Raw genomic sequence first — 22,523 nt, forward strand, 5'->3', positions numbered from 1 at the left:
CACAATGGTATTTTTTTCAAACTGTTACCCCTGTCTAGAGATATGATAAGATGGAGCCAGTCCTTTGATGGCTCATCCTCCCCCACCTGACCAGTGAGCGATGAGGCTTCATTCCTCAGTGCTACATCTCTCCCTGATGATGTCATTGTCCACAGTTGGGCTTCCTGTGTGCAAGTAATTCTCGAAAGACCTGTCTCTGATGTCCAGACCCATCTCTAGGGGCCTCCGTGCCTCAAAGGTCCCTCGAACTCATTCTGTATCAAAGCTACCCTGCAACTCGCCCCACCAGCCCAAATGCTGTCCTCTCCTTTGCCTGGGTGCTCAAGCTGGACACGCCCCTCCCTCCTCCCCACACCCCCCACCTTCAACCTGTCACCAAGCCCTGTTGGTTTTACCCGCAAATGCCTAGGCAATCCACCACCTCTGTCTCTCCACCATCACTCACATCCTCTCCCGCCTGGGCAGTTCTCTAAGATCCTCCCTGGTGCGCCCACCTGGGCCCCCTGAGCCCTTCCAATCCACTTTTCCACTCTGAGCTACATGATCTTTGCAAAATATGAATATGATTTAGGTCACCCACTCCGCTGCACTGGACCTGTCTAAGCTTCTCCTTGTTCTTAGAAAATGACACAGTCCACGAGGCCCACAGCCTGAGCCCAAGCTGCCTCTCCAGCCCACCCCCAACTCACCTCGGCATCCCAGCCCCACTGGCTCTGTGCTCACCCTGCCCCCTCCTGTCACAGGAGCTCTGAACATGCTGCCCCCTCTACTCAGCGTTAGCACACCTGTCCAGTGTCATTTCCTCAGGGACCCCCGGCCCTCCCATCAAAGTCACCTCCCCTTATTATAAACTTTCCTAGAGCCACATGTCTTCCCCTAGTAGCACTTTGTGCTTTGTAATTTCACTACAGACTGTACTGTATAATTGCTTGCTCTGTCATTGATTCAATCCAGCTCCTATCCCAGGACCTTTGCACTTGCTCGTCCCTCTGCCTGGCATGACCTTCCCCCAGACATCAGCACAGCTAACGCCCTCACCTCGTCCAAGTCTTTCTTCAGATGTCACCTTCTGGGTGGGGACTCATCGACAACCCTATTTAAACTGCAGTGCCCCTCCCCCAACCCCCAGCCCCACACTCCCTAAGCCCCTTCTCTGGGGATGACTGTCTTCTGACTTACCATTTATTTATGTTATTTGTCTTGTTCAATGTGTCTCTCCCTCTCTACAATGTCATGCCACAGGGCCAGGAACTTTTGCCTGTTTGTTCACTATTGTATCCCTAGTCCCTAGGGTAGAGGTGGGAGAGAGTAGCACCTGATACATCGGTTAAGGGAATAAGTGAATGCAGTATAATATTTCTAGACAGGGCCAACTTATTCTGTACAGTGGGCAGTGTCCAGAGCACACAATGCTTTTAGGGATCCTCAAATATGGGTTCATTTCTTTTAAAATCAGAAAGGGGAAAAAAAAAAAAGAACTCTTAGGCCAAGGGAAATGTTTTAATATACAGTATTAATATATTCATCTTTAAACCAACACAGCTGTAAAATAAAATTATATATATACTAATATAAAATTATTATATATTATATATAATTATAATATATAATATACAATTATAATGTATATTATATATATTTAATATATATAATTATATATATATGTATATATTTTTTTTATGGAGAAAGGGGCCCACCAAGGCCAGAACGCCTCAGCCCGCGGAAGTCATAGCGGGCCTGTTTCTGGAGCTTTCCCTGCAGACTCTGCCGGCCTTTAAACTTCGGGAGGATGAGCGGCTGGCGAGGGGTGGGGGCCCTGCGCGGGGTCCAGCGCCTCCGCGGCGGACTGCAGGGCGGTGCCGCTTTAAGGATGCTCTGCGGGTACCGGCGGTAGGCGGCGAGGATGAAGCCTGGCGAGGATGCAGCCGTGACGTCACGGCCCCGCCCCGCGGGGTGATGCTGCAGGAGCAGCGGCGGGCAGGGGGCGGCCGGGCCGGGACCCGAGCTGCAAACGGGGCAGGCAGGACCCCGGCCTCGGAAAGGGATGCCTCCTGGCTGGACCCACAGGTACCTCCATTTCCTCCTGTGCCCTCCGCACAGCTTTCCCGGCTCTGTGCTGGGAGAGTCGCGGCTTAGGCCCCAGGGTAATCAGAGTGCCAGGATTGGGACTGGAGGTTGGCACCGAGATCTTTGTTCCTCTTGGATGTCTAATTAATTGAACTGTCAGTGGAGCCCACGTCTCGCCCCCTGAGAGCAGAACTCTCCCGCCCTGAGAAGGGTAGCCGTTGGGTGACAGATTTATTTCACATTTGCAAGGAAAGAGATCAAACACTGGAATTTGCCCCAGGCTTAAGCTCTGCTTATTGGTGCCGGAGGCCTGTTCCCGGGTCACCTGGGCAGGTATCATCAGCTTCCGGTTCACCTCCCGCCAGAGGCTTAATGAAAGCTCTGGATGGCTGGGGCCCTGGTATAATCTGTCTCAGCATCCCAGGATTAAGTTTTTGAGGAGTACAAGGATTTCTGCTTTCTTGTCAAGGGTAACATGTGCTGAGGCTGAAACGGGAGGGTTACAGCAGTTCGGTTCATTCTGTCCTTGACAAGTTGTTTGTGGGGTTATCATAATGCTTTTGTTTTTCAGCCTTTATAGGGAAGTAGAACCAGGTGCTGATGAAAGTTCAGTGTGTGCCTCACCAGGGGTTTGGGGATCAGTTGGCTGTCAGGTAGGGGCCAGATTGCCACAGATCAAAAGTGAGAAGTGGGCGGCATACATTTGAGCAACTAGCTGATTAAATACATCCCCCGAAGTCCACAGAGCCCTTTGCTGGTCTGGGAAGATTTCCTTGAAGTATTAAGTTTAAGAACTGGTAGAAGGAAGAGCGGGAAAGGGCTGTGGCCCCCCGTCACCCCACAGTTGGAAGCCTGGTTTCACGTAGAGAAGTCAGGAAATGATTTGAGGTCAGAGTGGGGTAATTTTAAGCATTCGAATTACATGGACATTGTTTATTTTTATTAATCAATTGCTGCTTAGTCATCCCATAACACAATTTGAGGGGTTCATTCCTTGAAACATCCTCTGTATTCTAGAAGCACAGCGGACCCAGCATATAACCTGGGGGGTCCAGGAATATGTGCACATTTTGGGGGGGCTGAGTGAATGGTAATATAGTGTGGTCGAGATGGTCTGATGAATATTTGTATTAGTGTATTAAAATTCTATTTTACTAGTATACATTTTACTTTCTTTTTTTTATAACATCCAAAAGTGAATTTTAAATAGTTCTTAGAATAAACTTCCGTGGACAGCTTTTAATATATGTATTTTTAAATAAAAGTGGTAATCCTGGGCTTCCGTGGTGGCGCAGTGGTTGAGAGTCCGCCTGCTGATGCAGGGGACACGGGTTCGTGCCCCGGTTCGGGAAGATCCCACATGCCACGGAGCGGCTGGGCCCGTGAGCCATGGCCGCTGAGCCTGCGCATCCGGAGCCTGTGCTCCCCAAACTTGAAGGGGAAGCCTTAGTGAAGACTCTGCTCAAGCTCAGGTTTAATTCCAGTTTAGATGTGTGTCGGGGGTGGTGGTGTAGGATGGAGGAGGTGAGGGTCTCACTTTTACTAGGACAGGCTGCAGGCTGTGTTTTAAAGCTGGAGGTGGTGGGCAGGTGATGGTGAAATTGTCACATCACAGGTAGAGACATGGACTATTTACATAATCCATTTTAAGTGGGTCAAAAATCCTCCCTTTTCAAAAATATACTTCCACCTTATGCTGTGTAGGGCTAAAATTCTTCCAAACGGGGCCCATGGTTCTTCATTCTAAAATGAAAGGGAAGGTTTCTAACGCGTGTTCACTTAAGTTCACTTTATGGGGGTAAAATGCCAATAGGAAAGAGAGGCGTCGTGTGCCTGAAGGGGCAGGTAGAGGGGCACAGAGGGAGTTTGCCACCGAGGCAGGTGTGGGGCTGTGACCAGACAGGTGAAGTCAGGTTCAGCTCTCTGACACACCTGGGCTAAGGTCTTCCTTCTGACTTCTAAGGAGACAGTCTTATTACGCGGTGTTCCAGCGGGTCCTCTATTTCTATGATCTTAATGACTGAAGCTCCAGGGACAGCTAACAACCACCTGGGTTTTTGAAGGCAAGCCCAGCCAATATTTCTCGAGTATTTACTGTGTACAAGGGCCTGAGTGAGACCTGTGAGAAACATAAACAAGAGGCTTAGCTTACATTTTTTAAAAATTTTTTAAAATCTTGACTTACTCTTCATAAGTGGATTATGTTTTGAATGAAGTATTACTTGTCTGCATGCTTCTTAGGTACCTCTGCCCTTGTGGTAGAGGAGAGCATGGGATTTTTTTAAGGTCATAAGATAAACCTTTTCTAGAAGCGAGAGCAGACTGATTCACTGGTTATGTCATTCCCTGTCATCTTGATGTGAAATCTACCTCTTAGCAAGTCTTCCTGGTCAACTAATCCCTTCTTGATGGGTTCATCTCTCACCACCACATCGCCACTGTGCCCAGCTGGTGTACAGAGCTCCTGTGCATGGGTGGTTCCCACTGCTTAGCATGTCTCTCCTCCACTGTTTCACCTAACTTGAGGACAAGAACTATGTCTTTCTTTTATGTCTATAAATTCAGTGTCTTGGTGTTCAGTACTCAGCCAAATGGAAGGATGGGTGGGTAGGTGGGCAAGTGGAAGGATGGATGGATGGATGGATGGATGGATGGATGGATGGATGGATGGATTTGTGGATGGATGGATATTTGAAAGAGTGGATGGGTAGATGGGTAGGTTGGGTAGATTAGAGGACGGGTGGTGGATATGTATATGGATGGGTGGATATGTGGATGTGGATGGATGGGTGGGTGGGTGGGGAGATGGGTAGATGGATGGATGGATGGATGATGGATGGATGGATGGATGGATGGATGGATTGGTGGATGGTTTGTTGCGTTAACATGATGTTCTGAATCCTGCTGGGACGTCTCTAGAATAAATCATTTCTACCACTGGTGTCTTTTGAAGAGAAGGAAGACAATCCCCGAGTGGGTGGGGCAGTGGGGGAGTTTGGGGTGCACATCTGGAGTGATAAGGAATTTCAGAGCGATTCATAAAGAAGTTATCGACTAGCAAGAGTGTGATGGAGGGTGTACAGTAAGTTAAAGTCAGAAATGAGGGCCTCATTTCTAAAGCTTAAAAACTAATTTTGAAAGAAAGGCTCTACTATTCATCTTTGTAAATAACAAGTGTTCTTGTAAGGAAACCTATCAATCTTGGGAATGTCATCTCAGGTTTAGGGCCTACTTCCCAGGAAGGACTCCAAAGGAAACTTAGGCGATTGCTTTTTTGTGATACAGATGGGGTGAGTTGTGTCAGAGAGGTCCAACCCAATGCAGAATGTCCCCCTCTCATGTTTTTATCTGTCTCTTTCCCTCTGATCTTAGTAGCTTTCCTCCCCCTGTGCTTAGTAAAATTGACATTGGCTAAAACACACAGGTCAACATGCTAGAATCTATTCCTTTAATATTTACAATCTAGATTAGTTTCTAAGCAGTGAAAACAGTTGGATGCCCAAGGGCAGGTCTCCGAGTGGCACACATTGTAAACCCCAGGGAGGTGGGGGACAGAGGGGGCAGGAGTGTCTGTGAATTAGCCTACACACGCCTGCTAATTCCCTACCCAGGGCGAGGACGTTGTGAAAATTCCTCAAAAAAATAATTTGAGGATGGAGGAAAATCTATTTCTCACCCTCCCGGATTCTTTCTGTCCCTCCCCCCGCCTTTTTTTTTTTTTGGTGTGTTGCCCTATAACAAGCAGGATTCAGGGGGTCGGTTTATTTTTTTAAAGAGAGCATTTCAAACACTATGAAAGTCTCAGTTCTCCTGACTCGACTGAAGATTCATTTGTCCAGCTGATGTAAAAGGAAAAGACTTGAACTCATTCGGCTGCTTTTTGGCTTGGGTCCTCCGGCTTAGGGTGGAGAGGAAACCCAGGTGTTAGGGACGGTGTGACTCTCCATCCCGAGAAGGAAGGGCTGTCCCCTCACCACTTGCAAAGCGCTCAGGGTGCCCGTGAGTCCTGTCTCCCCCCACGGTGCCTGGTGTCCCCCTCTGCTCCCCTGGGGCCTGCAGGGAAGGGCAACATTCGCCCTGGAAATGGGCCACAGGTCCTAAAATAGCCAGGCAACCTTTGCGGCCAGAGGGCAGCCACGGGGCTCTTGGTGGCGCCCACTCTTCGTGGTTCTTTGCTGGACCCTCCCAGTAGAGCCTGTTTGGGGAACCGTCCCTTTGAGCTTTAGCGCAGGGACCTGAAGGACTTGATCCCCTCTCTGGCTCTGGTCTCCCTGGGCAGGCAGGCGGGCTGCCCCAATGCGAAAGTGAGGCCCAGGGACACCGTCCATACAGCAGGCTCCACTCCGGGGGCTCAGTGTCAGCTCTAAGGGTCCCCCGAGTGAACTCACCTTTCCCATGTGGATGGGTGAGCGGTGCCACGGGGGATGGAGGGACAGCACCACCGGGACAAATGAGCTCGCGTGGCGGAGGCCCCGCGGGTGACGGCTGCCCCCAAACGGGCTTTCCCCACAGGAGCACCCACTGGCTCCCCCTACGATGACCCCCCCGGTGAGCAGCGCCCCTCCGGGAGAGGCCCTCTTCCCCTCCTTGACCCCTCAGGACTTCTGGAGGCCCCCGATCGCCGGCTACTCGGGGTCCATGACCCGGCACATCAGCCACCGGGCCAACAACTTCAAACGACACCCCAAGAGGAGGAAGTGCATCCGGCCGTCTCCGCCCCCGCCCCCTAACACCCCGTGTCCAATCGAGCTGGTGGACTTCGGGGACCTGCACCCCCAGAGGTCCTTCCGGGAGCTGCTCTTCAACGGCTGCGTCCTCTTCGGCGTCGAGTTCAGCTATGCCGTGGAGACGGCGTACGTGACCCCGGTGCTCCTGCAGATGGGCCTTCCCGACCAGCTCTACAGCCTCGTGTGGTTCGTCAGCCCCATCCTCGGTGAGGCCCCGCTCGGCCCGCTCGTGATGGCCTCCGAAACCTCCCCAGAGGCTTCCAGAAACCTCAGTGGAGGCAGCTTGAGGGTCCCCAGGGGACAAGGGAGGGGCCAGAGTAAGTCCCCCAGTTGTGTGGGGCTGTAGCAGAACACAGGTAGGGCCGGTCAGACCCCGTATCTTAAGTGACTTCATCTAAACCAGATAAAGGACCAGACTTCAGTGGACCCCAAGGATTCCACCATCCCGTGCCAGGCGGTGTCATCAGAGCAGACAAGCAATACAGCTGGGGGTGGTTTGGGTCTGGGAGGTCCTGGTCTTTCTTGGATTCCCAAGAAGGTCATGGCTCCTTCGTGCCTTGTAGGGGCCTAAGTAGAAAATTTAAGGAGAAGCTGAGTGATTCCAAGAGTCTGTTTGTCTTTTGTTTTCTAGCTCAGGGTTCTGTTGCTGACTCCGAGTTTCATCATCTTATTCTTTTGATGCCCTGGGGACGTTTGAGTGCAGGTGTTTCAGGAACCTGATGAACCTGCTTCAGTGTTGGTCCCTATGTACCATGGGGATCTCAGCAGTGACCACTGACCTGCTCTGTTTCAGGATTCCTACTGCAGCCACTGTTGGGTGCTTGGAGTGACCGATGTACCTCAAGGTTTGGAAGGAGACGCCCTTTCATTCTTGTCCTGGCTATAGGTCTGTTGTTTTGGAATTGAAATACAATGGAAAAAAGAAAAAAGGCCCCAACTGCTTCCTCTTAGGAAAATCTAAAAGAGTGTTGACCAAAACAGTTATCCAGATCGTGTCACTGGTGTGGTGGCAGGGAGCACCCTGTAATCCAGTCTGGGTTAACTGTGAAAATATCTCATTTTGATCACTTTTTAAAAATGAGTTAAGAGGGGAGTTCCCTGGTGGCCTAGTGGTTAGGATTCCAGGCTTTCACTGCCACGGGCCTGGCTCAGTCCCTGGTTGGGGAGCTGAGATCCCGCAAGCTGCATAGCACGGCCAAGAAAAAAAGAGTTAATAAAGTCTATATGATTCTTGCTATGCTTGATGAAATAAAAACCCAATCCAAGTGCTTAAGGTTTGATTAAAAAGGATTTCTTGGGGCCCTAAAGATTTCAGCCTGAAGTGGTGGCCGCCAGGGCCGGCAGGGCTGCGCTTCCTCGGTGACTTTGTTCTCCGTCCCCAGGCGCACTGCTGGGCCTCTCACTCTTGCTCAACGGCAGGGACATCGGGACGGCGCTGGCTGACACGGCCCACGACCACAAGTGGGGCATCCTCCTCACCGTGTGCGGCGTGGCGCTGATGGACTTCAGCGCGGACTCGGCCGATAGCCCCAGCCATGCGTACATGATGGATGTGTGCAGCCCCGCCGATCAGGACCGGGGCCTAAACATCCACGCCCTCCTGGCAGGTAAGGCTCTGTGCAACGGGGACAAAATTCAAAGACATGGGCGAGCACGGAATTGCTTGAAAGTGCATCTCTCAAACGACATATGTCAACAGTACACTTTTTTTTTTTTTTTTTTTTTTTTGCGGTACGTGGGCCTCTCACCGCTGTGGCCTCTCGCATTGCGGAGCACAGGCTCTGGACGTGCAGGCTCAGCGGCCATGGCTCACGGACCCAGCCGCTCCACGGCACATGGGATCTTCCCAGACCGGGGCACGAACCCATGTCCCCTGCATCGGCAGGCGGACTCTCAACCACCAGGGAAGCCAGGAATTGGTTTTTTATCTTATATAGACAGTCCCCAACTTATGATGGTTTGACTTACGATTTTTTTGCCTTGACAAAAGCTATACACATTCAGTGGAAACTGTACTTTGAATTTGAAGTTTGCCCTTTCCTGGGCTAGCGATATGTAGTCCGATCCTCTCTTGTGATGCTGGGCGGCGGCTCCCGTTCACCCCCGTGATCTCGAGGGTCAACAACTCTACGCTGACAGCCGTTCTGTTTTTCACTTTCAGGACAGTCATCAGTCAATTACATGAGAGAGTCAACACTTTATTATAAAATAGGCTTTGTGTTAGATGCTTTGGCCCAGCTGTAGGTTGATGGAAGTGATCTGAGCGTGTGTAAGCTAGGCGGGGCTAAGCGGTGTTGTTCAGTAGGTTAGGTGTGTTCAGTGCATTTTCTTTTTCCCCCCTGTTTAAAAAATTGATGTAAAGTTGAGTTACACTGTTGTGTTAGTTTCTGGTGTCCAGCAAAGTGACTCAGTTATACATATATTTATATATACATATATTCTTTTTCAGATTTTTTCCCTTATAGATTTTTACAAGATATTGAGTATAGTTCCCTGTGCTATACAGTAGGTCCCTGTTGGTTATCTATTTTATATATAGGAATGTGTATTCAATGCATTTTTTTTTTTTTTTTTTTGCGGTACACGGGCCTCTCACTGTTGTGGCCTCTCCCGTTGCGGAGCACAGGCTCCGGACGCGCAGGCTCAGAGGCCATGGCTCACGGGCCCAGCTGCTCTGCGGCATGTGGGATCTTCCTGGACCAGGCCACGAACCCGTGTCCCCTGCATCGGCAGGTGGACTCCCAACACCAGGGAAGCCCTCAATGCATTTTCATCTTATGATATTTTCAACTTACAATGGGTTTATCAGGATGTAATTCTGTAGTAAGTACATGAAGATCTGTACTCTTCTGAATTGGGTTTTTTTTTCCTCTTTTAAAATTGTGTTAAAATACACATAACATAAAATTTACCATCTTAGCCATTTTTAAGTGTGCAGTTCTGTGATACTTTCACACTGTTGTGTAGCCATTACCGCCATCCATCCCCGAAACTCTATAACCATCAAATAATAACTCCCCAATCTCCCCTCCCCCAGCCCCTGGCAACCACCATTCTACTTTCTGTCTCTACAAATTGGACTGCTCTAAGGAACCGATGTGAGCGGAATCAAACAGTATTTGTCTCTGTGGCAGGCTTATTTCACTGAGTATAATCTCCTCAGGGCTCATCCATGTTGTAGTGTATGTTAGGATTCCTTACTCTTTTAAGACTGAATAATATTTCATTGCATTTATAGACCACACTGTGCTTATCCATTCATCCTTTGATGGACACTTGGGTTGCTTCCACATCTTAGCTATTCTGAATAACACTGCTGTGAACATGGGTGTACAAATATCTCTTCAAGACTCTGCTTTCAGTTCTTTTGGGGCCACTACCCAGAAGTGGAATTGCTGGGTAGTTCTGTTTTTAGTTTTTTGGGGAGCCTCCTTCTTGTTTTCCACAGCAGCTGTACTATTTTACATCCCCACCAACACTGCACAAGGGTTCCAATTTCTCCACTTCCTTGTCAACTTACTGTTTTCTGGGTTTTTTAAAATTGTTCGATAGTAGCCATCCTAATGGATGTGAGGTTATATCTCACTGTGGCTCTGATTTGCATTTCCCTAATGATCAGTGATGTTGAGCATTATTCCATGTGCTTGTTGGCCATGAGTCTACCATTGGAGAAATGTTTCTTCAAGTCCTTTGCCCGTTGTTTGCATCAGGTTGTTTGATTCTTTGTTGTTGAGTATAGTTCCTCAACTGTGCAAATGTATCGCTTCGATCACTTAAAAAAAATAGTTCATAAAGTTCTCGCACATCTGACCTTGATTAAGCGTCACCAAACTGCAACTGTATCTTCAGAAGGAGTGGGGGAAGCTAATTAGGACCATGAATGTGGAAAGTTAAGAATAATAAAGCGGGGGGGGGGGCAGCTGGATATGAGATTAAGAGGCCTGTAAGAAGAGTCTGGAACAAATGAAGTTCTACAGAAAGCCATTAAATAACCAGATTCAGGGTCATGTCCCACCACAGGGACATGTGGAAGGTTGGGCTGAATGTGTCTGAGTCCAGGCCTTTCCACAGGCGATTCTGTTGAAAAGGCCAACTCCTGGCATGGCTGGATCTCCCCAAGTGGCGGGGAGGGAGGGCCCATGCTGGTCGGATGCAGGTTCCCCTGCATTGCCAAGAGTAAACCAAGAGTTTTACTCATCCCAACCAGTAGCCTGGTCAGAATATAGCTGGACTCGAAATAGAAAAGCACCTAGGATGCGTGATGTGGCTGCAAAGGGGCTGGGCGGGTGGAGCCCTGGCGCCTGGTCTTGCTCTGCCGTTGGGAGCCCAGAGCTGGGTGGGAGGAAATGGCACTTTCTGGAGATGAGAATGTCTTTTGCCACTGGCCGGGCACCATGTGGCATCACCTACATTTTCATGTTGTGCTGTGTGAACCATTGGCTGTTTGCTGGGTCCCTGAGGCCGTGGAATCAGTGAGCGGGATCAGAGGAAAGGACCAGATTCCTGCAGCCCTCCTGTTCCCTGATGGCTCCAGGGCCCGGAGAGCTGCCACCAGGGGTGACCCATGAGGGGTGACTTTCTTTCTTTCTTTTTTTTTTAAATAAATTATTTTATTTTATTTTATTTTTGGTTGCATTGGGTCTTCGTTGCTGCACACGGGTTTTTCTCTAGTTGCGGCGAGCGGGGGCTACTCTTCATTGTGGTGCGCGGACTTCTCATTGCGGTGGCTTCTCTTGTTGGGAGCACGGGCTCTAGGCACACGGACTTCAGTAGTTGTGGCTCACAGGCTCAGTAGTTGTGGCTCGCGGGCTGTAGAGCACAGGCTGAGTAGTTGTGGAGCACAGGCTCAGTAGTTGTGATGCACGGGCTTAGTTGCTCCGCGGCATGTGGGACCTTCCCGGACCAGGGCTCGAACCCATGTCTCCTGCATTGGCAGGCAGATTCTTAACCACTGCGCCACTAGGGAAGCCCAGGGGTGACTTTCTTAATGGTGGTCAGGCCCAAGGACAATGTCGCCAAGTGAGCAAGACAGGGGTGGCCACGCGAATTCCCGCGTGCCCACGTGCAGTGGTCTGTGTGCTGGGGACCAGGTCTCCCACGTTTACACAGTGCTGAAGCTGGGGGAGGGGCGGGACTCCAAGGGGACAGGTGACCCAGTGTCGACACTCACTTTCGGTCTTCCTAAGACGCTGTGTGCAGAGGGGACCAGAGTGTGGGCAGGTGGTCATCATGCCCTGGCAGGTGGCCCTCAAGGGCAGGGGACCGGGTCCCCCAGGGTCCCCCTGGAAATCCCATTCTCTTCTCCTTTTCTTTGGGGTGTAGGTGGGACAGATAATACATCCGGGTCCTTGGGGTGGATTTTACAAGTCAAGTAAGGAAGCGAACACCTTCCTCGGGGGCTTTCTTCCCGCCTCCCCGCCCCGCTTCTCTCCCCAGGTCTCGGAGGAGGGTTCGGATATGTGGTCGGGGGGATCCACTGGGATAAAACCGGCTTCGGGAGAGCCCTGGGCGGGCAGCTGCGGGTCATTTACATCTTCACGGCCGTCATCCTGAGCATCACCACCGTCCTGACCCTGGTCAGCATCCCCGAGAGACCCCTGCGGCCCCCGGGCGAGAAGAGGCCGGCCATGAAGAGCCCCAGCCTCCCGCTGCCTCCCTCCCCTCCTGTCCCGGTTGAGGAGGGCGCCGGCCAGACAGTCCCCTGCCCGCCAGCCAGCAGCCTCCACACCAACTTCTCCAGCCCCATCTCGCCGCTGAGCCCCCTCACGCCCAAGTATGGCAGCTTCGTCAGCAGGGACAGTTCCCTGACGGGTATCAATGAGTTTGCCTCGTCCTTTGCCACGTCCAACATAGACAGCGTCCTCATTGACTGCTTCACGGGTGGCCACGACAGCTACCTGGCCATCCCCAGCAGCGCCCCAAGGCAGGCCATCAGTGTGAGCTTCCCCCGGGCCCCCGATGGCTTCTACCACCGGGACCGTGGCCTTGGGGACCGGAGGGACGTTGCCCTGGCCACCGGCCCCGACGGGGACGTGCTGAGGGTGGGCTCCTTGGACACCTCCAAGCCGCGGTCGGCTGGCATCCTAAAGAGACCCCAGACCCTGGCCATCCCGGACGCAGCCGGAGGAGGTGGCCCCGACACCAGCAGGAGAAGGAACGTGACCTTCAGTCAACAGGTAAAAGCAAACGTCTGGGGGCCGGGGGAGGGGGGAACCAAGGGTCATAGGGCACTGTGCGTGGTCCCCCCTCGTCAGATGATCTGGAAGGAAATTCCCGGCCCATCTGGGCATATCAGTCAGAAAGGACGGGTCTAATAGATGGGCCTCAGGGACATCCCCATCCTCACATCCTCATCCTCTTCATCCTGTCAGTGCTGAGATTCTGGGCCCGATGTGAGCCCACAGATGCATTCAGGGTCTCTGCTAGGGGTTGCACTTTAAGACACTGGCCACAGCAAAGGGGTGGCTCTTTTAAACACCCTTACGTTTGCCCAGGGGTAATCCGGTGAGTTTGTTACAGCATCACGTGTACTGTGGTCATTCCTAGTCTTTTCCCCGCCGCGTCCAGCCCACTTTGGCCGTGTGCACCCAGTGCCAACTGAGCTAAGTCTTGCTGAAGGACAGAAACAAAACATAAACCCTGGCGGCTGTTTCTGGGGGCCTCCTTCCCTCCCCAGGTGGGCAACCTTAACCAACCAGCCCAGAGGCTGTCAATACTCTGGATCCCAAAGGGCGCAGGCATGTTCTGGGAAGGAGAGAACCTTCCAGAAGGCTGTCTCTGTTGTATGTAGGACTGGCTGGAAGGCCACGAACTGACATGTGGGATTTTAGCTGCTTTCAGAGTCCGTGATCTTGGAAGAGGCTACTTTATATTAAAGAGAGTTATTCTCTCATTTAAAATAGACGTGAGGGCCTCCCTGCCCTCAGGGGCATCCAGAGGATGAAGTTTCCTGAGCAGAAAGCCTATGACCCTTGTTCAGCCTGCACAGGACCCCAGAGGGGCAGTTCTGAAGGCGGGTGACCTGTACATGCCCCTTGGACACGGCTGCCACGTGGCCGTGTCTCCCGTGAAGCAGGCCACGCCCTGGTGGCCCGACCCTCCGTCAGACATCCCCACCCACACTCCCGTGCCTGGAAGACCCCCTGATTTCGTGGGAGGCTGACACTTGGAGGTGGTCACGCATGTTCGCTTTGTTGTTAAATTCTGAAGCTTAACCGCGCCTCCTTTGTGTTACCGCGAGCCGGTCTTAGGGTCACTTCTATCGTGTCTTAAACTCAATGTCATCCCATCTCGAGGAAGCGCTCTGTACAGGTGGGTGCCAATCCTGCAGGGAAGCATCCAGGTCCCCGTGGGCAGCATCCACAAGCTCAGATCTGGAAAGCGTTTGAAGAACTGAAAATCACCAGAAGAAATCCCATCCTTGGCAAAGGAAAGCCACTCCTCTAATTGCTCGAGTCAAGGGCATGTCATCCTCATTCCTAATGACAGCAGAGCAGTTCATCAAGCCTTTTGTCAATACTGGGTCATCCTGTCCTGTTTCCCGAAATTCCACCTGGCTTCTAGATACAGTCCTTAAATTCTGGTTGAAAAATCTCTTCTTAATCCTTTTAAAACTTTCCATTCTCAAATCAGTTTTGGAGGAAAGTAAAGTTCATGAGCTAAATATGAACACATCTGGGCTCAGCGGGGACATAGGTGTCAGTCGAAGTCTTCCTCCGGCAGCTGGGGGTGACAAGCTCTGTTGATGCAGCTGCCCTTGGAACCGGCATCGTGGGCTGTTCCCTTCCTTTTCATTCACCCAACCGGAACGTCCAGGTGCCGACCCAGCACAAACTCCCGCGTGGACCCAGAGTAAGGCACCTTCTCCTCTCCTGAGATGTCTAGCTCCCAAAGGCATCCGTTCGCCTGGCTGCTGTCTGCACCCCCAGCCCAGGCGGGGCCACAGTGGGGCAAGGCCTTATCATTCCGGGAACAGGCGACAAACTGAGCCAGTGAGCGTATTTGGCGATGGAGTTGCCTTGACAGATGCTGGTGACGTGGAGCTGCCTGGGTGCCCGGCTCCCTCCCTGCACGGGCTCTGTTGGCCACCCTAACCCCTGTGTAGGTAGGAGTCCACCTGTCCAGATGCCCAGACACCTTGGAATCAGTCTTTTACATCCTCTCTTATAGAAAAGATGAGACTTCGTAATGTCTGAATTTCAACTGACCCGTATTTCTTTTCTTTCAAACGTATTCCACGTTTGGCAAGGTCTTAGCTTACTCTCTGTGGCCCAAAGGCAGGCACCGCGGAGGGAAATTCGATTCTCAGCCGCTCCCGTCTCTGAAGAGACACCTTAAAGTCATTTCTCTCTTTCGAGTGGCGTTTGGTGCCCAGTTCTCACCGACCAGGAAGACAAACCCTCCCAGCCTCTGGGTTTGTGTTTCTGATTCACTTTCTCATCGAAGCAAAACACACGCTTCCGAGGGGTGCCTGGGGTTTGATGCTCTGAGGAGAAACTTTTGGGGGCTTCCCTTGCAGGTGGCCAATATTTTACTGAATGGCGTGAAATACGAGAGTGAGCTGACGGGCCCCAGGGAGCCGTCGGGGCAGCCGCCGTCCATGAGGCACCTCTGCTTCACCATCTGCAACATGCCCAAGGCCCTGCGGCACCTCTGCCTCAACCACTTCCTGGGTGAGCTCGCGGCGGAGCCTCCCGCGTGTCCTGCCCCCTCGGGTGGCCCTGCGTGAGCGGCAAGGCTCCGGATGCCTGGAGGCCTCTCCCCTCCACTCGGCCTCCCCAGGCGTCGCCAGGGGCAGGACGTGGTGGGGACGGGCGGGGCAGGGGGCCGCGGGGAGGGCTTTTCTCCAGGAAGAGCCGGGTCTCCACGGAGTCCAGAGCCTCAGGACCAAAAGCTCTTCGGGCGACTCACAGTTAAGGGGGCACCACTTTCCCACTAGTGGGAGTTGTGTCTTAAGCCAGTTTGGACCCCTCACGCTTAGAGCTGAGACGTAAACACACACAGACACACACGTCTGGTGCTGGTCTCACGTTCACAGGCTCGGCTTTCGAATGACTACCGAGAAGCCCCAACTTGCGTTCCATGCCCTTCGGTGTCTCTTTGCTGTTGGGTTGTTGACCATCTGAGGAGGATGAGGAATCTGAGATAATCTAGGCTTTCAAACATTGTGGGATGTAAATCAGAATGACCTTCTAGAAGGCAATTGACAACAGGCAAGAATCTTAAAAATGCCCATCACCTTTATCCCAGAGATCCTACCTACTTGGTGTTCTTTGCAAGGATGTAGTCAGAGGTTTTATCACGAATACATGTGCGAGGTATTTATCACAGCACGACTCATGATAGCCAAAGACTGGGATGGGGGAAAGGGTAAATGTCCAACAATGGGAAGATGGATCCACACTGTGAAATATCTTGCTGCCATTAAGATGGGGCTGTTTAAAAATATTTAATGGCATAGGGAGCATGCGTGATAATTACTGGGGTTCAGGAGACCCCATAAATTCCACCTCCTTCCTCTATAAAAGAGGAAATCACGTGGAAATCAGAGGAAGGAGCACTGTGGTTTTCTCGGTAACAGAGCAAATTAGATCTCTATCAACACTGGCCCTTCCTAATGGATTCCTCCCAGGTAAACGGGTGACCCCTGCCCCCGCACTGTGGCTGGAGCCCCACTGGCATTTTCTCGCCTCCCCTGCAGAGGAGGGGGAAACAGGAGGAGCTGAGGGTTAGCTTTCCTCCCGGCAATAACGTTCAGAGAAAGAACAGAATACAAAACCTTCACGCGACAGAGCCTGTGTTATAAGAATATATATTTTAAAAAGATGGGTAGGAAACCTACAAAATTTTAACAGCGGTAAAGTCATGTCTGCGTGGTGAAGCTATAGGTAATTCCTTCTTTAAGTTTTGAATTGACAAAACTCACGGGCTCCTTCAATCATCGGTCGAAGCCACCTGCTGGCGGAGGAGGGGCTACAGGCCAGCGCCTGCCCAGCGGTCACCAGCCTGTCTCCCCTCCCAGGGTGGCTCTCCTTCGAGGGGATGCTGCTCTTCTACACGGACTTCATGGGCGAGGTGGTATTTCAGGGGGACCCCAAGGCCCCGCCCACGTCGGAAGCGTATCAGAAATACAACAGCGGGGTCACCGTGGGCTGCTGGGGGATGTGCATCCATGCCTTCAGCGCTGCCTTCTACTCAGGTACCAGTGGGCTGGGCTCGGCGGGGCGGGGCCTCCGTGGGAGTGATATGGCCCTGGGCAGGGTGGCTGGTTGTATCTTTACAGCTGCAGACACAGCATCCCAATTTGGGGGGAGACAGCGCTGGCTTTTTCTCCGTTATCCAGTGACCCGTCGTCAGGGGTCAGCTGGGGACGCTGCCTGGTGCTGCGTGGCGGGGCAGGGCCAGGTGGGGACGGGTGTGTGTCCAGCCCTGAGTAAGCAGCTGGCCAGGAGGGGTCAGACCCATAAGCGAGGGACACGTGGGGGCCCAGGGACAAACCACGAGGTCACTCCCGGGGGGGTGTGCCATCCACCTGCCACCCCTACCCCATCCTTCCCATGTCGATTCTCGTGGTGGCTGGTCCAGAGGGAGGGAGGGTGCAGGTTTGACCCGGGGGGCAGCTAGAGTGAGGCTGTGGAACACGTGGGATGGGTGCAGGGAGGCCGAGACGACCCTGAGGTTTGACTCTGGGTGCCCCACGGACCTAGGACGCTGTGCTGAGTGCCTGTGGGTTCCGGGGCGTCCCAGTGGTGGCCTAGCTGGCGGCGCACAGCCCCCAGACTTCATCTCAGGGGTCCGCCCACGTTGTCAGTAAAAGGCCAGAGAGTCTGGCCTCTTGGCCTTTCCGGCCACAGGCTCTGGTGGGGCGACCCGGCGCTGCCCTCGAGGCAGACGAGGCATGATGAGACACGGGGCCGAGTTCCAGTAAAACTTCGCTGATGTGCACGGGATTCGGATCCGTATGATTTTCATGCGCCACAAAAGATCTGTCCTCTTAGGACTTGTTTTAAACATTAAAAAATGTGAAAACCATTCTTAGCTCCGGGTGGTGCACAAACGGGCTGCAGCCCAGACTCAAGCTGACGGCTGCAGACTGTGGACCCCGTTCGCGAGCTCCAGCCCCACCGTCAGGACGGTGACTTTTGTAGGAGGTCGAGGGACCATATTATTAAGAAAGAACTGGGCTCTCGCTGGCGGACCCGGCGGGCCTGGGTGTTCGGTGGCACCAGGACCTGGGGAAGCGGCCCCGGGGTATTTGGCTCCAGAAAGGGGTGTCCTGCGGAACCCGAGCTGCCAGGCCCCTCAGGGTCCTTAGACACTGGCCGGCCGGGGTGGGGCTGTCAGTGTCCTCGTGTTAGGAAAGCGACAGAAGCACTACGATTTGTGCGAGAACTCAGGGCTCAGCCGCAAACCCTAAACTCTCGAGCCTCTTTGATCTTTCCCCCCAAAGACCCCTTCACTGGCTGCAGCACTTGGGGGCCTCCCCTGGGTGTGAAGAGGGCCACCCCAGGTCCTGCCGCCCAGCCGGACGACCCCATCAGTGGTCCCTTGGTTCCCCGGGGCCCCCGATCGTGTCTCCCGGTCAGGGACAAGCCGCCTGCCGGCCTGGTGGGCGGCCTGGGGCCCCAGGCGGGGCGCTGCTCACCTTCCTCTCTGGGTCGCAGCTATTCTGGAGAAGCTGGAGGAGCACCTCAGCGTCCGCACGCTGTACTTCATCGCCTACCTGGCCTTCGGCCTGGGGACTGGGCTTGCCACCCTTTCCAGGAACCTCTACGTGGTTCTGTCGCTCTGCATCACCTACGGGATTTTGTTTTCCACCCTGTGCACCCTGCCCTACTCGTTGCTGTGCGATTACTACCAAAGCAAGCAGGTGAGTGCCGGCCTTCTTGCTTCGGGCCCCACGTCCAGGTGACTCTCCACCCGAGCAGGGTCCCGGGACCCGCTGCTCAGCTCGGGGCCCCGTTCAGATGGGAAGATATCAGGATAAACCCTGGCAGGAAGCTGCTCGCGTAGGGAATTGGGAGGTGTTGGGAGAGGTGCAAGGAGAGGGCTCTGCGGGGCTTTGGGGTCCGCTGGGAGCACCTGGGCACCAGAAACTCAGCGGTCGAGGTCAATAATTCGTGAATGTGGTTTTTGTGAAAATGAGCATCAATGCCAAAAATCCACACTGAGCGAGAGATCGGGGACTTAAAGACAGGATAAGGGACAGGGCTGAGCCGAGTCCTGGTGGCGTCTGAGCCTAAAGGAAAACTCAGGGAAACGGATCCCGTCTTTACGTCAAATTTTTGTATTTTGCTCAGGGTGGATTTTCCCTTAACAGCTTTATTGAGGCAGAAGTCACCACAATGCCACACAGTTCACCCATTTCCAGTGTACGATTCAGTGGCTTTTAGTGTATTCACGCCATCAATTCTAGAACATTTTCGTCACCCCCAAAAGAAGCCCCCTCCCCGTCGGCCATCACCCCTCCAGCCCTCCACTCCCCTGGACCTTTCCCGTCAACGGGATCACATGATAGGTGGCCTTGAGTGTCTGGCTTCTCCCAGCCTCACGTTTTCGAGGCTCATCCACCCTGGGTATGAGTGGGTCCCTACCGCCTTCCTTCCTGTGGCCGAATAACGCTCCCATGGTAGATTTTTGGCCGTGACTTTGAGGCTTTACAATACGGCACTGAAAGACCACCTTGACAGCTGCCTTTTCCACAGCCCCTTCAACTCCGGGCCCCCGGCGCCTCCCCCAGGCCTGGCCCCGGGGGCTGACTCTCCCTCTGGGAGGCGCTCAGCCTTGCACGTGACCTGAGGGCACTGTCCCCCTTGTCACCTCCCGGAGCCCCCTTCACCAGGGTACGCGGATGTGCTGGTTCTCGGTGGAGGGCGGCCCTGTCCCGCGGGAGGGGACGCTGGGCCTTGGGTCACTCGACCCCGCTGGAAGGCTCGGGCCTCTGCTGCCCGTCAAGTCCTCCGGACACGCGGTCTCCACTGGGCTCCCCTGCGACCTCCCCACGGCGGTGGCCCCCACGGGCTGGGCGGGTGTCCCCAGGACTCACGTGACACCAGTTCGCGGATTGCCTTGCCGCTGCTGCGGGAACACAGCCTCGGCGGGGCGGGAGTTGTTCGGCCTCCCAGCGGGGAGCGCAGCTGCATCTGGGAGGGGGCCAGGCCGGGCGGGACCCCGGGTAGCGCCCAGCCCCGGTCCGCGGGGTGCAGGTGGCCTGTGCTGGGGGCAGAGTCACTCCCGCTGCCACTTGGCTGCTCTGCTCATAGACCACGTGTCACCTCCGTCCCCAGCGAGGTGCCGGCTGGGGGCGGAGGGAGCCTGACGTCCAAGGTGGAGGCCACAGGCCAGAGGAGCAGCGCTGTAGTCCCCGGCGGGATCTCTGAGCGCGGCAGGCGTCGTAGCGACAAGGGTTCAGAGAGGGCGGAGCTGGAGCGGAGGGGCCGGGCCGGCCCTGCATCTCCTTTAGGGGTGGGAGACCCGGAAGAGCGCGTGCCAGCCCCCGCTGGCCGTGGGTCCCTTCTCTTGTCGTCATCTCAGAGCACAAATGTTATTACAGCCTTGGCCAGCCTCCCTGTGCACGTGGGGCCCGGAGGACGGGAGCTGCTGGCCTGGGTGCTGGGTCCCCGGGCCGCAGGGGGCTGGTCCAGCTGACGCACGTCTCTGGTCAGTTTGCAGGGTCCAGCGCCGACGGCACCCGGCGGGGCATGGGCGTGGACATCTCCCTGCTGAGCTGCCAGTACTTCCTGGCCCAGATCCTGGTGTCCCTGGTGCTAGGGCCTCTGACCTCGGCTGTGGGCAGCGCCAACGGGGTGATGTACTTCTCCAGCCTGGTGTCTTTCCTGGGCTGCCTGTACTCCTCCCTGTTTGTCGTCTACGAAATCCCTCCCGGTGACGCTGCCACCGCCGAGGAGCACCGGCCCCTCCTGCTGAATGTCTGACGTCCAGAGCCGTGGCTTCGGCCTCGAGCCTGGGCCTGGGTCGGGAGCAGGCCGGCCGGCGGAAACCCACAGGGCCCTGGCGGATGGAGGCGTGACAGGTTTCCTGATGGGATGTAAATATGTGGTAAATCAATAAACGGCAGCAGCAAAGCCTACGGTTTCCAGTGTGGCTCCCTGAGGGGTGAGAGGTCACCTGGGGATTGGGCCACTCGCCATGGGGACTTGGGCAGGGGGCTGTATCATTTATGCACATATATACATATATATATATATATTACCAGCAGCAGCTTTGCACCCCGCCTCCCACCCCTACCCCCTGCCCCGAAGACACCTGGCAACGTCTGAAGGTATTTGGGTTGTCACAACTTTCCTGCTGCCTGGGAGGCTGTAAAACACCCTACAGTGGGCAGGATGACCACACACAGTAAAGAATGATCCGGCCCCAAATGTCCACAGTGCTGGCGTGCAGAGAGCCTGTCTAACTGTACACTGCTTCCCAGAATAGAGTTAGAGCAGACTAACTTTTGGGTTGCTTTTGGGTCAGAAGACCTCACACCCATTCAGTCACTCATTTATTCATTCATTCATTCTCCCATCCATCCATCCATCCATCCGTCCACGCACTCATCCACACATTCATCCATCCATCCATCCATCCATCCATCCACCCTACAGATACTCATCAAGTGCCCTGGGAGTGGCAGGCAGTGGTAGGTGCTGGGGACCCAACTGTGAGCAACAAGCCTCTGCCCTCATGGAGCTGATGTGACAGGAGGAGAGACAGACAATACACTGATTTCTAGGCCTGAGAATGCTGCCAGGTGCTGGGAAGAATACGAGCAGGGTAGGAGGGTGGGTGACGGGGTTGGGAGAGAGCTGTTCCAGGGAGAATGGGGTTGGTGTGTTCAAGGGACCAAAAGCTCAGATTGTGAAATGCCCCGTAAGGTGGGAACTGCAGAAGGTGAAGCCGATGCCCCTGGTGAACGCCCATCCTGCCCTTGGACTTTACCCGCCCACCCGTGCCCACCATCTTCCAGTGCTTGTTTATGGACCTGGATGAGCCTCCGACTTCTTGCGGGTGTCGAGATCCTTCGCCACGGGGCTTCTCACCATCTCCCATCAGTGGACACCTCAAGCTGGCTGGGCCACTTCCTGATGTACCCGGGTGGGTCCTTTCCCCATACTGTACACGCCGAGCAGGGAGGGGTGTGCCCAGTCACCGTCGTACCCGCTGCACTGGGCCCTGGTCACTCATACCCTCACTGCACAGTCCCGATGTTTGGTGGACACACAGGACACACTGACCAGAAGGCCCAAACAAACAACAGGGGTCCCGGCCCCTTGCCAGCCCCTGAGGAGAGTCTGGTTTATGGGCAGCTAACGTGTCCCACCGTCTTGTCCTGACCAGTTAGGGAGAGTTGGGTGCAAAAACCACAACCCTCTGCAGGGGACTTTGGCCACCTCCCCACAGGGGCCACAGCTTTCTCACCCCGTCCACGCTTCCCCCAGACCCGCTTCAGCCACTGTCTGCTGCCCTCCTGGAGCTGAGGGGGCTCCCGTGGGGTCCCTGGGGTCCAGGCCCTTCCTCCCCACCCCCTCCCTGGTCCACGAGCCGGTCTCCAGTCTGCCCTCACCATCCATCTTCCACCCTGTGCTGGGGGAGCTGTAAACAGGTCTGAGCCCCTCTCCTCCCTCTTAGCGCCTTCCATAGCTCCCCAGGGCCTAAGAAACCAGGTCTAAGCTACTCACGCCCAACCTGGGCCCCACCCATCTCCCTGAGGCCACCACCCTCTGT

General features: G+C 54.2%; 1 protein-coding gene across 2 annotated transcripts; it reads left to right on the top strand.

The window, feature by feature from the left end:
* The first annotated feature begins 1,981 nt into the window (after positions 1–1,981).
* SLC45A1 (solute carrier family 45 member 1) lies at positions 1,982–20,876 on the top strand. 2 transcript variants are annotated; one of them, XM_082613863.1, is made up of 9 exons: positions 1,982–2,067; positions 6,580–7,111; positions 7,588–7,680; positions 8,177–8,401; positions 12,231–12,970; positions 15,313–15,466; positions 16,816–16,992; positions 18,458–18,663; positions 20,459–20,876. In XM_082613863.1, the coding sequence occupies exons 2-9, from the start codon at positions 6,604–6,606 to the stop codon at positions 20,726–20,728; spliced, it is 2,373 nt and encodes a 790-aa protein (XP_082469989.1). In that variant the 5' UTR covers positions 1,982–2,067; positions 6,580–6,603; the 3' UTR covers positions 20,729–20,876. The 2 variants fall into 2 exon arrangements, with proteins under 2 accessions (XP_082469989.1, XP_082469988.1); XM_082613862.1 differs by having other exon boundaries at positions 6,580–7,000.
* The last annotated feature ends 1,647 nt before the right edge of the window (positions 20,877–22,523 follow it).

Source organism: Mesoplodon mirus (genome assembly GCF_964341445.2).
Source record: "Mesoplodon mirus genome assembly, chromosome: 3".
Classification (NCBI taxonomy): domain Eukaryota; kingdom Metazoa; phylum Chordata; class Mammalia; order Artiodactyla; family Ziphiidae; genus Mesoplodon; species Mesoplodon mirus.

Bases quoted from the DNA above. Each gene is read 5' to 3' on its own strand.
- SLC45A1 (XM_082613863.1), top strand. From the start codon at position 6,604: ATGACCCCCCCGGTGAGCAGCGCCCCTCCGGGAGAGGCCCTCTTCCCC. The intron at 12,971-15,312 runs GTAAAAGCAAAC...CTTCCCTTGCAG, and splicing joins ACGTGACCTTCAGTCAACAG to GTGGCCAATATTTTACTGAA. The intron at 16,993-18,457 runs GTACCAGTGGGC...TCTGGGTCGCAG, and splicing joins CAGCGCTGCCTTCTACTCAG to CTATTCTGGAGAAGCTGGAG.